Source organism: Marmota monax, unplaced genomic scaffold (genome assembly GCF_021218885.2).
Source record: "Marmota monax isolate L192 unplaced genomic scaffold, Marmota_monax_Labrador192_F-V1.1 WCK01_AAM20220418_F8-fsc00001, whole genome shotgun sequence".
Classification (NCBI taxonomy): domain Eukaryota; kingdom Metazoa; phylum Chordata; class Mammalia; order Rodentia; family Sciuridae; genus Marmota; species Marmota monax.
Genome location: NW_026693777.1, coordinates 24,892,773 through 24,911,811, shown reverse-complemented (window position 1 = coordinate 24,911,811; position 19,039 = coordinate 24,892,773). Strand labels below are relative to the sequence as shown.

The 19,039-nt window shown below is 34.8% G+C and overlaps 1 protein-coding gene across 3 annotated transcripts in view; it reads left to right on the top strand.

The window, feature by feature from the left end:
* The first annotated feature begins 2 nt into the window (after positions 1 to 2).
* Positions 3 to 19,039, top strand: part of Slc38a6 (solute carrier family 38 member 6) — a 64,285-nt gene continuing 45,248 nt past the window's right edge. For 2 of the 3 annotated variants that reach the window (XM_046461133.2, XM_046461132.2), the window contains exons 1-3: positions 3 to 135; positions 1,294 to 1,424; positions 4,928 to 5,001. In XM_046461133.2, the coding sequence (XP_046317089.1) occupies positions 28 to 135; positions 1,294 to 1,424; positions 4,928 to 5,001 (313 nt within the window). In that variant the 5' untranslated portion in view covers positions 3 to 27. Of the gene's footprint in view, positions 136 to 206; positions 1,128 to 1,293; positions 1,425 to 4,927; positions 5,002 to 19,039 lie in introns of those variants that run through there. The other variant, XM_046461135.2, reaches the window with a different exon arrangement.

Here is a 19,039-nt window from a genome sequence, read left to right as displayed (position 1 = left end):
GGACCCGGTAGTACACCAAGGAGTGACATGGAGGCGTTTTGGGGGAGCATCAACGCTGAGCAGGGCTGGCTCGTCTCTTCCCAGCCATCTGAAGAGGTGGCGGCAGCCGAAGAGTTGAGCCCGTTGCTAAGCAACGTAAGTGGGCTCCGCTCTTGCGCCGGCGCTGACGCCTTGCAGCACCCCTTAAGTGCCTGCCAAATAAGAACTGGAAAAGACCGGGGAGGCGTGGGGAGAGGCATGAAGTTGGAGCCTGCCAGTGGGTCCCAAAGGCAGCAGCCGAGACTCAGATGAGATCCTGAGGCTTACAAGTGTGGCGGCAACCTCCCACATTCTAGGGAGAAAAGTTTAAGTTTTCTTTCTGTACCGGCTCAGGTGGAAGAGATGCAGCACTGAGTGGAGAGAGGTTGGGCACCCGACGGGATTGAGCCACCATCGCTGTTTGTTAGTGTCCTTGTCGCCTTCCAGTGTCCTCCACCAGTTTTGTGAGGTCTTTGCAAGAGTAACGAGATGTTTCTTTTCTTGATTTAGTTATTGGAGGGCTATGAACATCTCAATAGAGATATCTGTAGTGGTGAAGGAATGGAGGTTGCCTGGTAATAAGCACACATAACATTTCCCTTTTTTTATTTAGTTATTTTTGCGGTGCTAAATATATTGACTCATGGTCTTATGGCATGTGTTCTACCACTGAGCTGTGTTCACAGCCTGCACCTCCGCTTTTTAACTGAAATTCTTGGAGAGTTTTGCTCCCAACTGCTATTTGGGGACATGGTATTCTCAGGGATATACTTGCCAAAGAATCTTGAATTGTTTCTATTTATTATATTGCCACTGCAAGGTATTCCTAACCATTGTTCCAATTGGACTAAATAAGTATAAAAATAAAGATTTGATTTTGCAGCCTTAGTAATAGGAAGAACAGTTGTGGACAGCACTTCCACAAGCTGACTCAGGGTTTCTTAAGGAATCACATGAGCTGAGTCCATGTTCCTCCTCTCAGTCCCCATCCCATTCCTATCTTGTAGTCACAAGATTAGTCATGTCTCTTCCTGAAGCCTACCTGGCCTCTGTACTGGGAGAGATGATTTTCCTAGGAAACCAGATTCCTGAAGCTATATCTCTAGGAGGTAAGAAGGAAACAAAAGAAAACCTGTTCTGATTAAGCAACTAGCATGTCCTGCAAAGCCTTCTTGTTTGTGGGAAATGATCTTCATAACCTCTCAGTGATTTACTGGGCAAAATTTGAACTTCACTCTCCAGATATTTAACACTATTAAATTTCTGTGCTTACAGGAACTTCAAAGACAGGTATCCCCAGGAGTTTCCTTTGGTTTCTCAGTCTTTAATTTGATGAATGCCATCATGGGAAGTGGCATCCTTGGCTTACCTTATGTTATGGCTAATACAGGTATCCTTGGATTTAGGTGAGTTTTTTTTTCTTTTAATTTCATTTTGATTGTACATTAAGAAGAAAAAAGTTAGGTTTCAGCAGCTACAATTATACAATTTCTGTTAAAATTATTTCTGAGATTTTAGTGATTTTTTTGCTACCCTTGTTGCTAATCTGTAGCTTGGATGCTGTATGCAGTCATAAATTGCTTAACGAGGGGGATGTGTTTGAGGAATTTTTAGGCAATTTCATTGTTGTGTGAATATCATACACAATACAAACATAGATGGTACTACAGACCTAGGCTGTATTCCATCTGTTGTTCCTGTGCTATAACCCTGGATAGCATGTTACAATACTGAATACTGTAGGCAATTATAACAGAATAGTATGTGTATCTAAACAAACATAGAAAAGATACAGTAAAAACAGTATAAAAATAATGCACCTGGGGCTGGGGATATAGCTCAGTTGGTAGAGTGCTTGCCTCACATGCACAAGGCCCTAGATTCAATCCCCAGCATAATAATAATAATAATAATAATAATAATAATAATAATAATAATGCCCCTGTATAGGGCAAAAACCATGAATGGAACTTGCAGGACTAAAAATTGCTCTGGGTGAGTCAGTGGTGATGAATATGAAGGCCTAGAACATTATTGTATATTGCTATATGCTTTATAAACATTGTACTCTTAGGTTAAAATATATTTATAAAAAAAGTTTTTTCTCTTCAATAATAAATAACCTTAGCTTATAGTAACATTTTACTCTATAAACTTTAAAAAAAATTAAACTTTTTGGCTCTTTTAGCCTAGGCTGTATTCCACCTGTTGTTCCTGTGCTATAAACCTGGATAGCATGTTACAATACTGAATAATATAGGCAAATAAGATAATAGTTAGCTTAAAACACAAACACTTGTATAGCTATGCAAAAAATGTTTTTTCTTTATATCCTCATTCTATTAAGTTTTTTTCCTAAAATTTTTTTGTTCTCCTATTTAATTTTTAGTTAAAAACTGAGATACAAACACCCAAATTAGCCTAGGCCTACACAGGGTCAGGATAATCAGTATCATTATCTTCTACCTCCATATGTTGTCCCTCCTAGAAGTCTCCAGGGGCAGTTTCACACATGGAGCTGTTGTCTCCTATGGTAACAATGCCCTTTTCAGGAATACCTCCTGAAAGACATGTCTGAGGCTGTTTTTTATAGTTAAATTTTATTCATGTAAGTAGGATTACACTGTAGATAACATTTATAGCATGGTAAAAGCATAAACCAGCATCACAGTCATTTATTACATTATCAAGTATTATATATTATACATAATAGTATATGCTACACTTTTGTATGACTGGAAGTGCAGGAGGTTTGTTTACCCCAGCATAACCATGAACTTGTGAATGCAATATGATAAGACAGCTATGATATCACAAGGTGATAGTAATATTTCACATTCATTATAATTTTATGGGACCACCATTCTATATGTAATTCATCAACCCAGAATGTTGTTATGCAGTACATGTCTGTATCCAAAAGCATGGCAAATTTTAAACACAGAACTTGATCTGTACCCATTTATAACCTTAGGAGGTGGCTTATTTAGCTTACTCATTTGTGTTAGATCTCCAAAATTTGTTAGCTCTGTTAATCAGCTTTTCATCACTGTGAAAATACCTGAGAAAACAAAGGAGGAAAGATTTATTTTGGCTTGTGATTTAAGAGATTTCAGTCCGTGGTCTACTGGCTGCGCTGTTTCTGGGCCTTTGGTGAGGCAGTATCTCATGGTGGAAAGATGGCAGAGAGAAGCTGCTTACTTCATGGCAGTCAGGAAGCAGGGGGAGGAGCACCACGGGTATAAGATACTGTCCACAAGGGCATGCCCCTCAAAAATCCACTTACTTTAATAGGTTTCTCCTCCTGCAGTTTCTACCACCTCTCAATATCCCATTCAATTTTGACCATCAGTTGGATTAATCCATTGATAAAGTTGGAGTCTTTATGATCCAATCACTTCTCAAAAGCCCCACTTCTCAACATTGCTGCATTGGGACTAAGCCTTCAATACATGATCCTTTGAGGGACATTTTAGGTCCAAACCATATCATCAGCTATGCAGCTTACTTATAAATAGCAATTTTTTGAGTGCAAATAAAACACATACTGTTTTCATTTCTCTTCATCTCCTCTCTTTCTCCTATTGTTAAGTAGTCTCATTTCACTTTCTGAAGCCAGGTATTCTATGCTTATTCCTTTGCATCTTTTAAGACTTAGCTCATAGGCCAATTAGCCCAAAATAGAAGGCTTTCTGGCCTTTATGTGCTTTCCACAATACTTTGTGTATATTCATAATGTTATTATAATTTATTATAACAATTTGTTTGTTACTTTCCCACTAAACCCTGAAATCCTCTAGAACTAGACTTTATCTTTAGCATCTAGCTCCATGGCAAATTGAATGCATGAAATTCAAGTTTATTTTGTTTTACTGTTAAAAGTAGATTTACTTTACTGGAAAATTTAAAATACAGAGACTTATTTGGGTATCTTTCTTTCTTTTATTCCAAAATTTTTGATAAACAAATCAACTTTTAAATATCCCATCTTGCTTTTGTTGTGGGATGTGTTCACAGACTTTCATAATTTTAAAACAAAAATATATGTGACACTGTAGGCAAGTCATAATTATAGGACTTATTTTTTGGTTCGCTGTGAGAAATTATATTTTATATATCAAGGTCTAACATAGATGTGGGCTCACTGAATCATATCATCTGTCCCTTTGGGTGATGTTAAACTGTTATTAACAAGTATTAAGTGAACCACAAAGATAGAATTTTTTTAACTATTGGAGTAACCCCTGGGGATAGCTCTATAGCTAAAAGCTGATCCTGCTAGTATCTTTCTGAGAATAAGTAGTTGTTTCTTTTTGTAATGCTGTTGAGAGGACTCCACTAATTACATTGTTTGCACAGTTTTCAAATTGCATCATTAGAAGTGTGTTAACTGAATTGTTTTGGTTTGATTTGGAGAATGAATTTTTTTTAATAGATGCTAGGAAATATGGTCTCAATATTATAGATGAAGATATGGTAAGGAGGTCCACATCATTGGAATGGGAAGGAGGGTGAGAGGGAAGAGCAAAGACAGTGAGATTTCATAACTAAAATTTTTGTTAGGCTTAGAATAGGACAAAACTAGTCACAAAAGGGAAGTATCAAAATCATTGAATGGCTGAACCAGCAGTCAGCAGACAAGAATGTAAAATAAGGAAGTTTTCTTTTTTTTAATAAACCTTGTTTCTCATTTTTTTTTTAAATTTTAAAAGCAGTAGTTTTCATTTACATAAATCTTGGTAAATAAAGAAGAGTAGAAAACTATCTTCTTAATTTCTACTATACTTGTACAACTCAGAGATAGTTCCTGTGAACATTTGAATGTAAAGAAATTTACTTTTGTAATGAGATGCCATTAAGAAAGAGACACTTCTGGTGAGATTTGACTATGTGTTCCCTTATATTTTAGTTTATTGCTGCTGATGGTTGCTCTCCTGGGTTCTTACTCAGTTCATCTCCTGCTTAGTATGTGTATTCAGACAGGTGAGTAAAATTACCATGCTGGTTCATTTGATGAAGCAGTGCCCTGAGTTTCTGTTTACATATAGGATTGGATATCTCAAATCTTAATTGCTAGAGCCAAGAGTATAGGTTAGTAGTAGAATGTATGTTCAGCATGCAGGCCCTGGGTTCAGTCTACAGCAGCATGCGCACACATGCACTCACACACAAAAAAAATCTAATTTCCATTAATACATAGAGTGGTTGAAATGAAAAATTTCAAAAGCCAGGCTATATAGGCCAAGTCCTATGGGGAAATATCCAAGCACAGGACAGAAGAAGGAGACTAGCATTTTAACTACTTTCCACCACAAAGCACAATGTTGTTTTCTGGGTTAGAGTAGATTAAGGGAGGCACCTAAGAGGTGTTCAAAGCATATGCTTACAGGGAAGCAACAATATTCATTATGATCTTATTTCTCCTTGGTTGATCATTTCCTTAAGGAGAACACCTTCTCAGATCTATAACTTCCTTCCCTGCCTTCTGTCTTCTAGACAGAGCTTGGAGTGGCAGAACTAGGATTTTAGGAGGCAAGGTCATAAAGCTTTGAATTTATTTTAATATGCTTGATATTTTTACTTACAAGTCTCGAATAAGGTAATTTTTCTTAATTGACAGAAGTATGTGCAATTAATACAATATATGTGTGTATATTTTTTTCCATTTGGAACTTTTATTATATATAAGTTATTTAAAGTTGCAATAATAAAAATATATGAATTACACAACTACCTTTGTAAGGTTTTCCTTTTGACATTAACACATATCCTATAGCCATTGTTCCTGGTCTGGTCTTATATCTATTCAGTCTCTATTATCCTTGGATTAGATCAGTTTTGATGCCAAAATCAGGAGTTGAATTTCCACATTGGAGAGTTCACTTAGCTCTGTCTGGTTGTATGGCTTTCATACTTTTAGAAGCAGAATGGATACATAAAATAGATTTTAAAAATAGGCTTTTTCTGGGCGGAGCATGGTGGTACATGCCTGTAATCCTAGCAGCTTGGGATGCTAAGACAGGAGCATCACGAGTTCAAAGCCAGCCTCAGCAAAATTGAGGCACTAAGTAGCTCAGTGAGATCCTATCTCTAAATAAAATACAAAATAGGACTGGAGATGTGGCTCAGTGGTTGAGTGCCCCTGAGTTCAATTCCTGGTACCCAACAACAAACAAACAAACAAACAAAAATTGGCTTATTCTGGACTTAAACAGGTGAAAGAAATCCAAAGATATTTTTGGAGAATTTTAAAACTCTTCAGAACATAGTTCTAAAACCATTGGTCAAGTTTGTTTTCCTAAAACTTGTCTATTCATCAGAAACACCTGTCAATCTTTTTTTATAAACAGATTTCTTAGCAAGCCCTCTGTGTGATTTTTAATGGAAAAAACAACTAGGATTCATAGTTCATAAATGTAATATGTACCATTGCTTTGGTCATCTTGCCTACAGATGCATGTCTCTGCTCATAGGTGAATGTGTAGACAGATGAAAATGCTAGGAAACAATGCAAAGCAGAAAGTTGTTTGTAACCACATCTCAAATAATAGTTTTAGATAAATATATTTGTATATCCTGCTGAATCTTAACTAAAATTTTAATTTTGAAATTTTGCTTATTTATGTGAAAATTACTTTCACTGAATTGTGATAGTTTATTTAACATTGTAATAAGTTCTTTTGATGAATTCTATTAAAAAATTAATGCTCTGTGGCAATTAAGTCTTCTTTAACTAAAATGTTTTATTTAATTTGGGGAAGTAGTATTCAACTTAATGGAGCTATCTAAATAATGTTAATTTTTTCCCTCTCCTTTTAGTTCATCTGTATTTAACTTTAAAATTCTAACACTGCCTCCTCTTCTTTTCTGTAACTCTTGGGCATATAAAATGAAAACATCTCTTTCTCTTTTTTCTTTTTCTTTGACTTTTGTAGCTTATTTGGGTCTGTGAACTAACTTTTTCATGGTTCTTCATATGTACTGAACTGATGCACGTGTCTTCCATTGATTGAATTCCTCAGTCATTGTAATTCTCTGGAGGTAGGCTCCCTCTCCCTCCTCAATACATTCGCAGAAGTCTAGAGAATTAATGTAGCTAATTTTTGCTATTGGTTTGTTGGACTATCATAAACTAGTTACAGTGTTTGTATTGGAATCATTATCCAGAAAAAGAGGTATTTTAAGTCTTTACAAAATAATTTCTTTGGAGGTAAAAAGTGAAGAGAAATATTCATCTTGATTAAAAACCAAAGTATTTCTTCACATGAAATTCTCTTGTTTTGGATTTTATATAGGATTGGGTCTAGCAGGAGCTGAGGTGGCATATAAGGTATCTTATTCTCATTAGCCTTAGTTTGTTGAATGTAAAATGGCTCTGATAATACTTTCCTCTTGGGATTGTTCTAAAAATGGAATAAAATAACGTGTATAAAATTTCAAGTCCTTGGTAAATGCTAGCTCCTATTACGTGTACTCACTGGGACAAAATCTTGAAATATTGCAAAGTGTCATGGACACTGTGATCTTAGAAACAGTTGGCTTATTGCCATTCCATGGGAACACATCTTGTGCTCTGGAATTAAACTTTCAGCTCCCTTCTTCTGGCCTCTACATCACTATTAGCAGACGGGAATGAGAATTATAGAACTCTGTATGCTTCTGGCCCAAACCCCTACTCTAGTCCCTAAGCCTTCCCAAGCACTGTTATTACCATCCTATGCCTCAAGACCATTTGGATTAATAGTATCATAATATTTATCTCAAATATGTCAGTCACTTCAGTTATTCTTTATTTCCCAGACTCATCCATTACAGCTGTTGCCTGTTTTCTGACCTCATTTTCCTATAGTCTTCAACTCCTAAAACCCTTCCACTATGCTCCTCAACTCACAATCAGCAAAACCTGCATGTCCTTAATTCTTTTCTGAACATTCTCTTCCTTTTCGTAACCTAAGAAAATACTCAGCTCCTCTGAGGACACTGCATCATTGTTCACTCTTTCCTTCCATGTCCCTCATACCATTCATAAGATTGGATGGGTGCCCTGGTTATATCTCATATCTACTTCTCAACCATCTTCTTCCTCTTAAACCCCCAACTTTGAATCACATAAGTATATACCACCTACTCCTCTCCATGTTGTTATTGTCCGAACACTCCTATACCATCTCCTGTCATTTCAAGAATATTTTAGTTAAGAGCCAAAATACTAATCTCCCATTTCTTTTAGTTTCTTCAATATTGCCCTGTCATATTTTTAGATGATTTCTGTGTTCATGTAGCCAAATATTATAATATTTTTAGTTCTTGAATCTCTTCAATGATTACATCCTCTATCTACCTCAGCTATTTATTACTTGGTCATATTTTCTTGGTTGATCATGTCATTACCAAAATGGTGTTGCCGTCCAAAATCTCATTTTTAAATGTCCAGTTCTCCAGCCACCACCATCTTCCACTTTTCTATCTCATTCTCTGAAATAGCCCAGCTCTTTGACAATTCTTCACCCCCTACTAGGACTTTAATTTGATTTTCCCACCTTTGCACTATCCCTCACATAGTTGTCTCTACCCCACCAGAGTCTTTATCACCTTCATGCCTTGCTGTCTCTGAATAATACTGTAAACTGTTATAGTTGACCAGTTATGGATTGATGATTTCACTCCACACTCCATATACCCATATCAGCTATAATTGGAACTCTCCGTTTAGATGTTCTATAGGCATTATAAGCCCAGTGTGTTCGAAGTTAAACTTACCTTTCATCTCTGACATCTCAAATGTGTTTCTATTCCTGTGTGCCTACCCCAGTGAATGGTATCACTTAGTTTTTATCTCATATGTCACCAAGTTACTAATCAATTTTTAAATATTTCTTAGATCTAATTTTTGTTCCTTATTGCTACTGGATAGATCATGCCATAACCCCTCACAAGGATTATATTGGAGTTGAATCATAACATGAATATAAATTATAGGATCCTAAAGAGGAGGGAAAAGTAATACTTTAAATAGGACTGAGTAATCCTGTTTGCATTCTCCTCAAAGGATGTATATTCATCTGGAGTTTGAGTGTAAGGTGCAAAATACAAATAATACCATTCCCTTTGTTAGTCAAGGTTTGTTTTCTTAAAAGATAAAATTTATATTGAGTTTATTGTATGTGTGGTGCTGATTTAAGAAATTTGTATTTATCGATTGATCTGAGGTTGATAATGTAAAATTTATAGCCACTTTGGAATACGTTTTTTTCTTTGTATTTTTGCTTTGTTTTTTTGTGAAACCAAACATAACTTACTCTGTGATGCCCCTCTTGGCATTTACTAAAATGAATTCAAGACTTACTGTCTACCTATGCATGGATGTTTACAGCAGTGTTATTTACAATTGGTGAAATTTGGGAGCAACCAAAATATCCTCATTAGTGAATGAAAAAAAAAAAGCCATTGAGACATATTGATACAATAAATAAAGAAATGAGCCATCAAGATACAAAAAAGGGGACTAGGGTTGTGTGGCTCAGTGGTAGACCGCTCGCCTAGTGCATGCAGGCCCTGGGTTCGATCCTCAGGTACCACATGAAAATAAATAAAACAAAGGTATTGTGTACAACTAAAAAATAAAATATTTTTTTTAAAAAAAAGGTACAAAAAGGCATAGAGGAATTTAAAATACATACTACCAGGTAAAAGAAACCATGGGATCCAGCAGTTCCTCTTTGGGTTATGTGCACACAGGATATGAAATCAGTACCTTGTAGAGATAATCAGTGCTCTCCTATCAACTGTAGTATCATTCCCAATAGCCAAATTGTGGAAAGAACCTAAGTGTCTGTCAGTGGATGAATGAATAAAGAAATTATATATTTACAATGTAACATTATTCAGCCTTAAAAAAGAGATCTTTCCAAGTTTCCTAAGTAAAGTAAGCAAGACATAGAAAGAAAAATCTGCATGTTCTCATTTACATATGGAATCTAAAAAAGTCAAAGACATGGAAACAAAGAATAGAACACAGTTTATAGGGGCTCTGGGGAGGTGGGAGGGATGAGGAGTTGATGATCAAAGTTTATGAAATCATAGATGATGCATAAATATAAAAATTAATGTACAGCGTGTTGAATATAGTTAATACTGTATTATTTACTGGAGATTTGCCAAGACAGTAGATTTCAGGTGCTTTCATCATAGAAAGAAAAAGGTGGGGGGAGGTAAGGGAAGAAGAAAGAAACAGAAGGGAGCTGGGGAAGAAATAAAGGGAACAGGAAGAGGGAGAAGGGAAAGGGAAGTACCCGGGACTGAATTAGAGCAAATTATATTCCATGCCTTTATAGTTATGTCAAAATGAATCCCAATGTTATGTGTAACTAAATAGAACCAAGGAAAAGGAAAAAATATGTGGGCTTTTTTGCTGAGGCAGTGAGAGGTTTAAGACTCAAGGTAGATACTGCAATTCACCACTTGTTGCTTCCAGAGAGAATTTTGGTCTTTTCTGGATCCTATAACATAGTCTCTTTTTTTGAGAAAGAGAATATAGTCCCCTGTCTTCCTCTTCCTAAAGAAGATTACAATTCTTTTATGAGAATTTTTATTTTTAGTAATGGAACATGTGGAGTGAAAGGGTCTTTTGCTGTCCATATTTTGTTTTGTGGGGTTTTTTCCCCATTTGTTTTGTTTTGAGATGAAGTCTATCTGTGTTGCTCAGAATGGCCTTGAACTCATGATCCTCCCCTAAAGTAGCTAGGATTACAGGGGAGAGCTACTGTGTTCAACTTGTTTTGTCTTTTAAAGCAAAAGTTTTTAAAACTGTCTAGGGCGGTAGTTTTCAACACTCCCTTTTTATAGTAAATATTTTCTAAATGCTCCTGTTACTACCTGAAAAAAAAAAAATTCAGTAGGTATTATAATGTACCTGTGGTGAACTGAATAATGGCCCTCCAAAAGACAGTCACATCCTAATTCCTAGAACCTGTGGATGTTATATTATATGACAAAAAAGTACTCTGTAGGTATGATTAAGTTAAGGAGTTTGAGATAGCAGGATTATCTTCGCAGGCTCTAAATTCAGTCATATGTGTCAGAAGGAAGATCACAGACAGAAGAAGCAATGTGACCATAGGCAGAGAGTGGAGTGATAAAACCACAAATAAAGGTATACTAACAGCTACCAGAAGCTGGAAGAGGCAAGGAATAGAGTCTTTCCAGAACCTTAAAAAGGAGTGTGCCATGTTGACACCTTGATTTTGGCTCAGCTAAACTTGAGTTTGGACTTATGGCCTTCAGAAGTGTGAAAAAAATAAATTTCTGTTGTTGTAAGCCACCAAATTTATGATAGTTTATTAGAGCATCCATAGAAAACCAGTGTACTACCTATGTATTATATAATGCCATTACAATAAAATAAAAGAAGAAGAAACAAAGTAAATGTTGGTGTATATTTTCCATCCCTTTAGGAATCAATTTTTGACAAAATTCCAAACAAATTAGTAAGTAACACACCAAGTTAGGGTTTCCTGCATTTACATGGTAATTGTATTCCTAGAAATTTAGTTTATATTCAGATCATTAGCCCCATGGTTTTTATAACATCTACCATGTGCTTGACACACACAGGGCATTTTATAAAAGCTGGATATGTGGGTAATGAATGGATGAATGTCCTAAAACTATAGAGGAGTTACATTTTATAAGTTTCAAAATTAACATACAATGCAAAAGTTATGCTTAGTCAAATTACCTTTGGAAATTCCTGCTGTGTACAGTGGCACACACCTATGATCCTAGTGACTTGGGAGGCTGAGGCAGGAAGATCACCAAGTTGAGACCAACCTTGGCAATTTAGTAAGACTCTGTCTTAAAGTAAAAAAGGTCTGGGGATGTAGCTCAGTGGTAAAGTCCCCCTAGATCAATCCCCAGTACTGGTTCAATCCTTATATAAGAAAAAAAAAAGATTTTTTTTTATATAGTTTATAAGATAAAGTATTCACTATCTACATGACATGTTGGACTCTTGACATACCATTTCTCAGGAAAGCTGACAGTTGCTAGGATTTTTTTATTTGGTTCATTTAGTTTGGTTTTGCCCAGAATTAGTCTGGATGTCATAGAAAGGCCATGGATCGCTTTAGGGTCAAGATGAATAACATTCAGCATTGTAAGAGGCACACAAGAACTGAAAACAACTGAAATATAACAGATTCATGTTTCCCAAATCATAGCTCACTATGGACATTTGCTGATCATTTGGAATGGTAGTCAGCTGTCCAAACTCTATTTTAATCTCATTTTCTTTTGATTAGTGAGCCAACAGACCACAGTTAATCAAGTGGGTTCATTATGTGACTCTGTCTTCAGTGCATTACTGTTCCTGTCTCATCCGTTTTATTATTGAGTGATTCTCAGCTGGGTTTGATTTTTCTCCACCAGGGCATTTGGCAATGTTTGAAGACATTTCTGATTGTCATACCTAGGGATGGGCAGATGGCAGGGATGAGGCACTTTTGGCATTTCGTGGGTAAAGGTCAGGATTACTGCTAAACTCCTACAGTATGCAAGACAGCCCCCTTTAACAACAACAACAACAAAAAATTATCTAGGCCAAAAAGTAGTGACAAGGTTGAGAAACCCTGGGTTAGACTGTGTGTGCTCTACTCAGGTGCTCTACTCCTGATTTTGGAATTATATCAGGAATCATTTGTATGTGCTTTGATGTTGGAGTAAATGCTTCCTTGACAGAGGCTAAACTTTTTGTTATTGGGCCATAGGGAAGGATTGGGTGTGAGTCCTTCTAGGGTTAAAATTTTTAATTTAATTTTTTATTTTTATCAAAAGTATTATATGCTAACATATACACACATATGCACTTATGTATGAGCAATTTCCTACCCTTTCTTTCCCACCTCTCTTATATTTCCCAGAGTTAATTTAAAAATGTTGTCTTTCCAAGTCTAGATAATAACCCTCGTTATATGTTGATTTAAGAGATAGTCTGTTTGTTACAAACGATAAGCATTTAGCTCAAATGCACTAATATCTCCCTTTTTCTTTATAATTTCTTTTTTTAATAATTTTTATTAGTTTCTACTCAATAGTTTGTTCATTGGTTATTTTGTAACTCAAAAAAAAAACAACAACAAAAAAACATGTAATCTCTTTTTTGGTCCATCAACTTTAAATCCTATTTTCGACTCTGCCTTCTTGACATCTGTGCTCCTATCCTTTCTTTCAACTCTCCTCTCCCTATTTCCATAGTCTGTTAATTCTTTCCTTACATTATCAAGATTGACAGTATTTTCTTTGTTTATGTGATCATTTGAAGTTGTTCATGTTTATAAGTTGAATATAAAAGCTTAAAACTAAAGCATAATGTTTACTGCAGAGCTAAGTAGTTTATTGGGATCCCAGAACCCTCTCTATCCATGCAGCATTACAGCATCTATTGCTACTTGAAAAATGGTAATATCTTAGCATTCTATTTTCTTTTATTGTAAATAGGGCTCTAAAATCATACTACAATCAGCTGGTATACTGATAATTTAAAACACATTAAGAGGGATCAGAAATGGCCACTAAATTGCATACTGAATACTCAAAATATGAATGACCCCATGGATACTATTAGAAAAAAGTTGAGAGGAAAATAATGGAAAACACAAGAAAGAAAAGAATTTCAGAATAATAAGGGCACATTCCAAATGGCCAACTTTCTGAGAGTTAAACTGTGTTTGAATAACTCACGTCCCTCGATCCAGATCCAAAGATAATATTGCTGCTGCTGAAACTTGGGCTCTGTACTGTAACCAGAGTTTATTAATTGTCCTATTTCATTGAGGAAAAAATGCAAAGCAGACAGAACACTGGAGTAACTAGCTGGAAATATTCCACTATTTCATGGGAAGCAGCTTTCCAAATGATTTCTGTGGAGGCCAAACTCTTGGTCTAGCCAAAATAGCACTAAAGTGTGCCTTGATGGTACATTAAAGAAGAAATTTTTCCCCAGTTTACTTTGATTAAGATTTATAGCTCTCTACCTCCTCAAAACATAACATTGATTTTTTTAATATCAAAAAATAATTTCCTAAAATAGATTACTAATGATTGCTTTTAGTTATTTATTTAAGAAAGGTTGTGCCAAGTACTGCTTATATGAATTCCTGTAAAAGACTGGATTAATTTCATAGTTAATGTTATTTCTTTTCTTTAGGAATATCCTATTCATGTGATTGGTGATAATTATATCTTATTTTTTTATCTCTTAAAACATCTCTCATAAGATGTTGATCATACAAGAGCAAAAAAAATAATAGAAATGTTTCAGTTAATAACACTAGAGAAAATTAAAATTGCAGCTTAAATGAAATCTGTCAGATATTGAGTAGAGAAAATGGAACCACTCAAGTATCGTGGGGGTCTTTCTGGGGTTTTGTTTTGTTTTGTTTTTGAGCCAGAATCTCACTATATTGCCCAGACTGGTCTCTAACCTGTAGGCTCATGTGAATCCTCCTCATTAGCTTCCTGAGTAGCTAAACTCCAGGTGTGTGTTACCATGCCCAACTTTATGGTTTTTAAAAATAAAGTTCCACAATTTAGACCTTAAACAACTTAGTGAAACCCTGTCTCTAAATAAAAAATTTAAAAAGGGCTGGGGATGTGGCTCAGTGGTTATATGCCCCTGGGTTCAATCCCAATACCAAAAAAAAAGTTCCACTACCCCCATTATATAGGTAGTATAAAATACCTGAAAAACGGGGTTGGGGATGTGGCTCAAGCAGTAGCGCGCTTGCCTAGCATGCGTGCGGCCCGGGTTCAATCCTCAACACCACATACAAACAAAGATGTTGTGTCCGCCGAAAACTAAAATAAATAAATAAATATTTAAAAAAAAATAAAATAAAATACCTGAAAAAGAAGGGAAAAAAGAATAAAGACTAAACTATTACTGTTGCCATTTATGAATAATTTGTTCCACTCATTTTGTGTTTTGTTTTATAGAGCTATTCAAATCCTATTTGTTGTATTTTAAATAATACTGGCATTTTCATGTTATTATAAACACAGTTTTTAGTGGCTTTATATTACTCTATCAGGTATGCCTACTGTAATTTATATCAACCCTTTATTGTTATTGAGCATTTAAGTTTTGTTTATCTAGTGTATGCCATGCTGTGACGAGTATCTTTGCATCTTTCTCTGATTTTAGTCTTATTTCCTAATATAAAAGCTCCCAGGGGTCAAATGTTCTAAACATTTTAACCACTGATTGTTCAAATCAAATCGCATTCCAACCATTAATACCAGTTTATTCTGTTACCAGCATTTTAAGAAATTGCTTACGTGACAGAACAGAACTTTAAAAAAGTGTTTCATTGGTGTTTTGGTTTATATGCTGAGATGCTCCAGAAAACCATTAAAAATCAAGGATGTGGAAATAAAGCTTTTGGCTGACTGTGTACACATTTTAGTAAAGCCTCAAAGTTAAGCCAAAAGCCATTATTCATATTCATGATGTCCAGGCATGGAAAAGTGCTTCTAATTTTTGCAACATAAAAGGAGTCTGATGACAGTGACAGAACTGAATGACTACCCAGACATGCTGACTAAAACGTTAGAGTTAGAATTAGGACTTGAGCACTGTACTCAGTCTCCATTTAAAAGTCTAATTTTATTTTTTTACTTTCAGTTTGAGAATTTGTTGTCCTTAGTGATATTTTTATAAAACTGAAAAATAATAGAACCAGAGAGCAAGCTTGAGATTGCTAAAATGTCAGAAGTTGCAATTTAAATTGTCTTCCTTAATCTACTAGTTTGATTATATTTCCTGGAACAGTGAAGGTTGCATATCTATTCTTTTCAGATTCTTTTGTATTAGGATTGTTTGGTCATAATAAACAATCCATTTAGTTTTTCATGTTTACTAAATATGCATTCTATACTTATTTTCTGCTATTTAAACGTAAAACAGGGCTGGGGGTGTATCTCAGTGGTTGAGCTATTGCCTAGTATGTATCAGGTCTTAGTTTTAATTCCCACATCCCTAAACAAATAAACAAATAAATAAATAACCCTAGTGAAACTCTGTGATGAGTTAAACTCTTTGATGAGTATTTTCTTGATAACTTACAAACAATTAAATCTTGCCAAATAAGTCATTTGAAAAGAAGATATTTGATGCATTCCCATATGTAACAGAAAAGCTTCCTTGCTTTAAATTCCTGGAAAGAAAATTATTCTTGGGGCTGGGGTTGTGGCTCAGCGGTAGAGCACTCACCTAGCACATGAGAGGCCCTGGATTCGATCCTCAGCACCACATAAATAAATAAACAAAATAAAGATATTGTGTACAACAAAAAAGTAAAATATTAAAAAAAAGAAAAATTTATTCTGAAGAATAATGTATTGGTCAAAATATATTGTTATATTGTGAGTATGTACAAATGTGTAACAATAAATCCCATCATTATGTTACAAATGTAGTGTTCCAATAAAAAAAAAAAGTGGAAAATATAAAACAAAAAAATATAGAATCTCAGGTCCCACCCCAAGACCGACTAACTCAGCATCTCTGAGAAGGGACTTTCCAAAAGAAAAAAGAAAAAGAAAACAAGAAGAAAGAAAAAAAGAATGAACACATTTAATTGTAATATTATAAGAATGCTAAAAACAGTGATATTTCTTTAATCTCATGGCTCAGTGACAGATCACAGATATTCTGGAGAGTTGGTTCACATAATAAAAAATCTAATAAAATTACCTTTTAAATGCCAAATTAGATGCATGTTAACGTGTAGACAATTTTCTGGTTTAATATATGTACCAAGGCTGACTGGAATGTTAAGTATAAGGAATTGTGCCTATATATAATGCTGTCAATTAGGTTTAAGAATGTTAAAACAAACTAGTAAAAATTTATTGATTAAAATAATGATTACTTTTTGTAATGATATTTACTTTAAAATGTGTGTATTTGAAGCAAAGAATTTTGGCCTTTCACATAGGAAGGAAAATGCCAGTCCTAAAAGTTTCGTAATTCTGCTTTTTAATTTTGTGTTTTAAATATATCAAAAATTGGGCCGGGGTTGTGGCTCAGTGGTAGAGCACTTGTCTAGCGTGCATGAGGCACTGGGTTCGATCCCCGGCACCACAAAAAAATAAACAAATAAAATAAAGGTATTAAAAAAATAATTTAAAAAGATCAAAAATCTACCCCTTATAAAATTATTATTGAAATCTTTCACTATTAAAGCATAAAGGTTTCTACTTATAATTAAATTCAAATTCAAAACTAAATTATACTTGTGTACTGTGTTTAGCATTAAGTGAATACATTTTTTTTTTTTGGTACCAGGGATTGAACTCAGGGGCACTCAAACACTGACCTTCATCCCCATCCCTATTTTGTATTTTATTTAGAGACAGGGTCTCACTGAGTTACTTAGCACCTCACTGTTGATAAGGTTGGCTTTGAACTTGTGATCCTCCTATCTCAGCCTCCCAGTCTACTGAGATTACAGGTGTGTGCCCCCGCCTCCGGCTTCCATTTTTAAAAATAGCTGAATCATCCAAAAAGTTTTCTCAAAGGATTTTTCAAATCCTTTGATTACCCTGATAATGGATTAAAATTGAAATATTTTTTCTTAATTACTAAAACTCCATATTTTTTTAATATTGTACTATTTTCTTTCTGAGTTTATATTATAATATATAAAGGCCATATATTTTTTTACAAATGTTTATTTGTATATACTTGGAAGTTTTTAGTTATGAAAGTACAAACGAATATTTTGCTGATAAGTGGAAGTTGATAAGAAAACCCATATGTAAATCAATGGATGTGTAACTCATGTGATTCTGCAATCTTTATACGGGGTAAAAATGGGAGTTCATAACCCATTTGAATCAAAGTGTGAAATATGATATATCAAGAACTATGTAATGTTTTGAACAACCAACAATAAAAATTAAAAAAAGAAAACCCATGTTTATGTTGAACAGTTTATTAAAACTGGGTTTTGGAAATGATGAGCTGTATATTTGGCCAATGGGAGATGTGTATTATTGTACCATGCCTTAGTATCTGCTTCTCTTTAGCATAAGCACTATGAGTTTATGAACTTTTTTTTTTTTTAATGGGGAGTTTAACCTAGGGGCACTTAACCACTGAGCCACATCCCAAGCCTCCCCCCTTTTTATGCACTTTTCACACAAATGATAGCACTACTAACTTAAACATGAAGCTATATGGACTAAGGATGTAATTTGGTTCCTTTATGAGCCATTTAATTTTCATCTTTTTAATGAATACATTGCTTAAATGTGTGAAATAAGAATGTAATTTATTATTCTTTTATGATGAAGAAGAGTATATGCCCTACTAATTGTTGGATAAAAGTGTTGCTTCCACCGTTAATACATTATTATCATGCTAGACATCTGGAAGAGTGAATGTCTTTGAAAGTATTGTACAACTTTAATACTTTATCTAACTTTTATTTACATATCCAGTTTGGGGAAACTTGCAGTGAAAACTTAAATTTGGACAATGTGTATGCAAGTACTGTATAGGGAGAAGTGGGATATTAAGTAATTATGCCATTTGAATTCTTATAGCCTGGATATTGGTTAAACAACCTTGAGATTTGCTACATACTCTGTCCTAAGGACTCTGTCCTTATAAACCACAGGTCTTCAAAAGTTCCTACTAAAGTTGTTACTTCTAGCTGGGCCCATGGTACATGCCTATAATTTCAACTACTTGGGAGGATGAGGCAGGAGGATTAAAAGTTTAGGGTCAGCCTGGACAACTTAGGGAGATACTAACTAAAAAAAAAAGTCACTACTTCTGCTTTAAATTTAGTGTGATCATCCAGTAGTTTTAGGACAGGTGAACCCAAGCCACTAGGAGTTTGCAGAATTAATATTGAAAGTGTTTGAGCAACTGTCAGTATTTCAGAACACTTTAGAGAAATCACAAATTGACCCATGACCGGTCTATACAATTTATTTAAAATAGATGCAGAGGGGG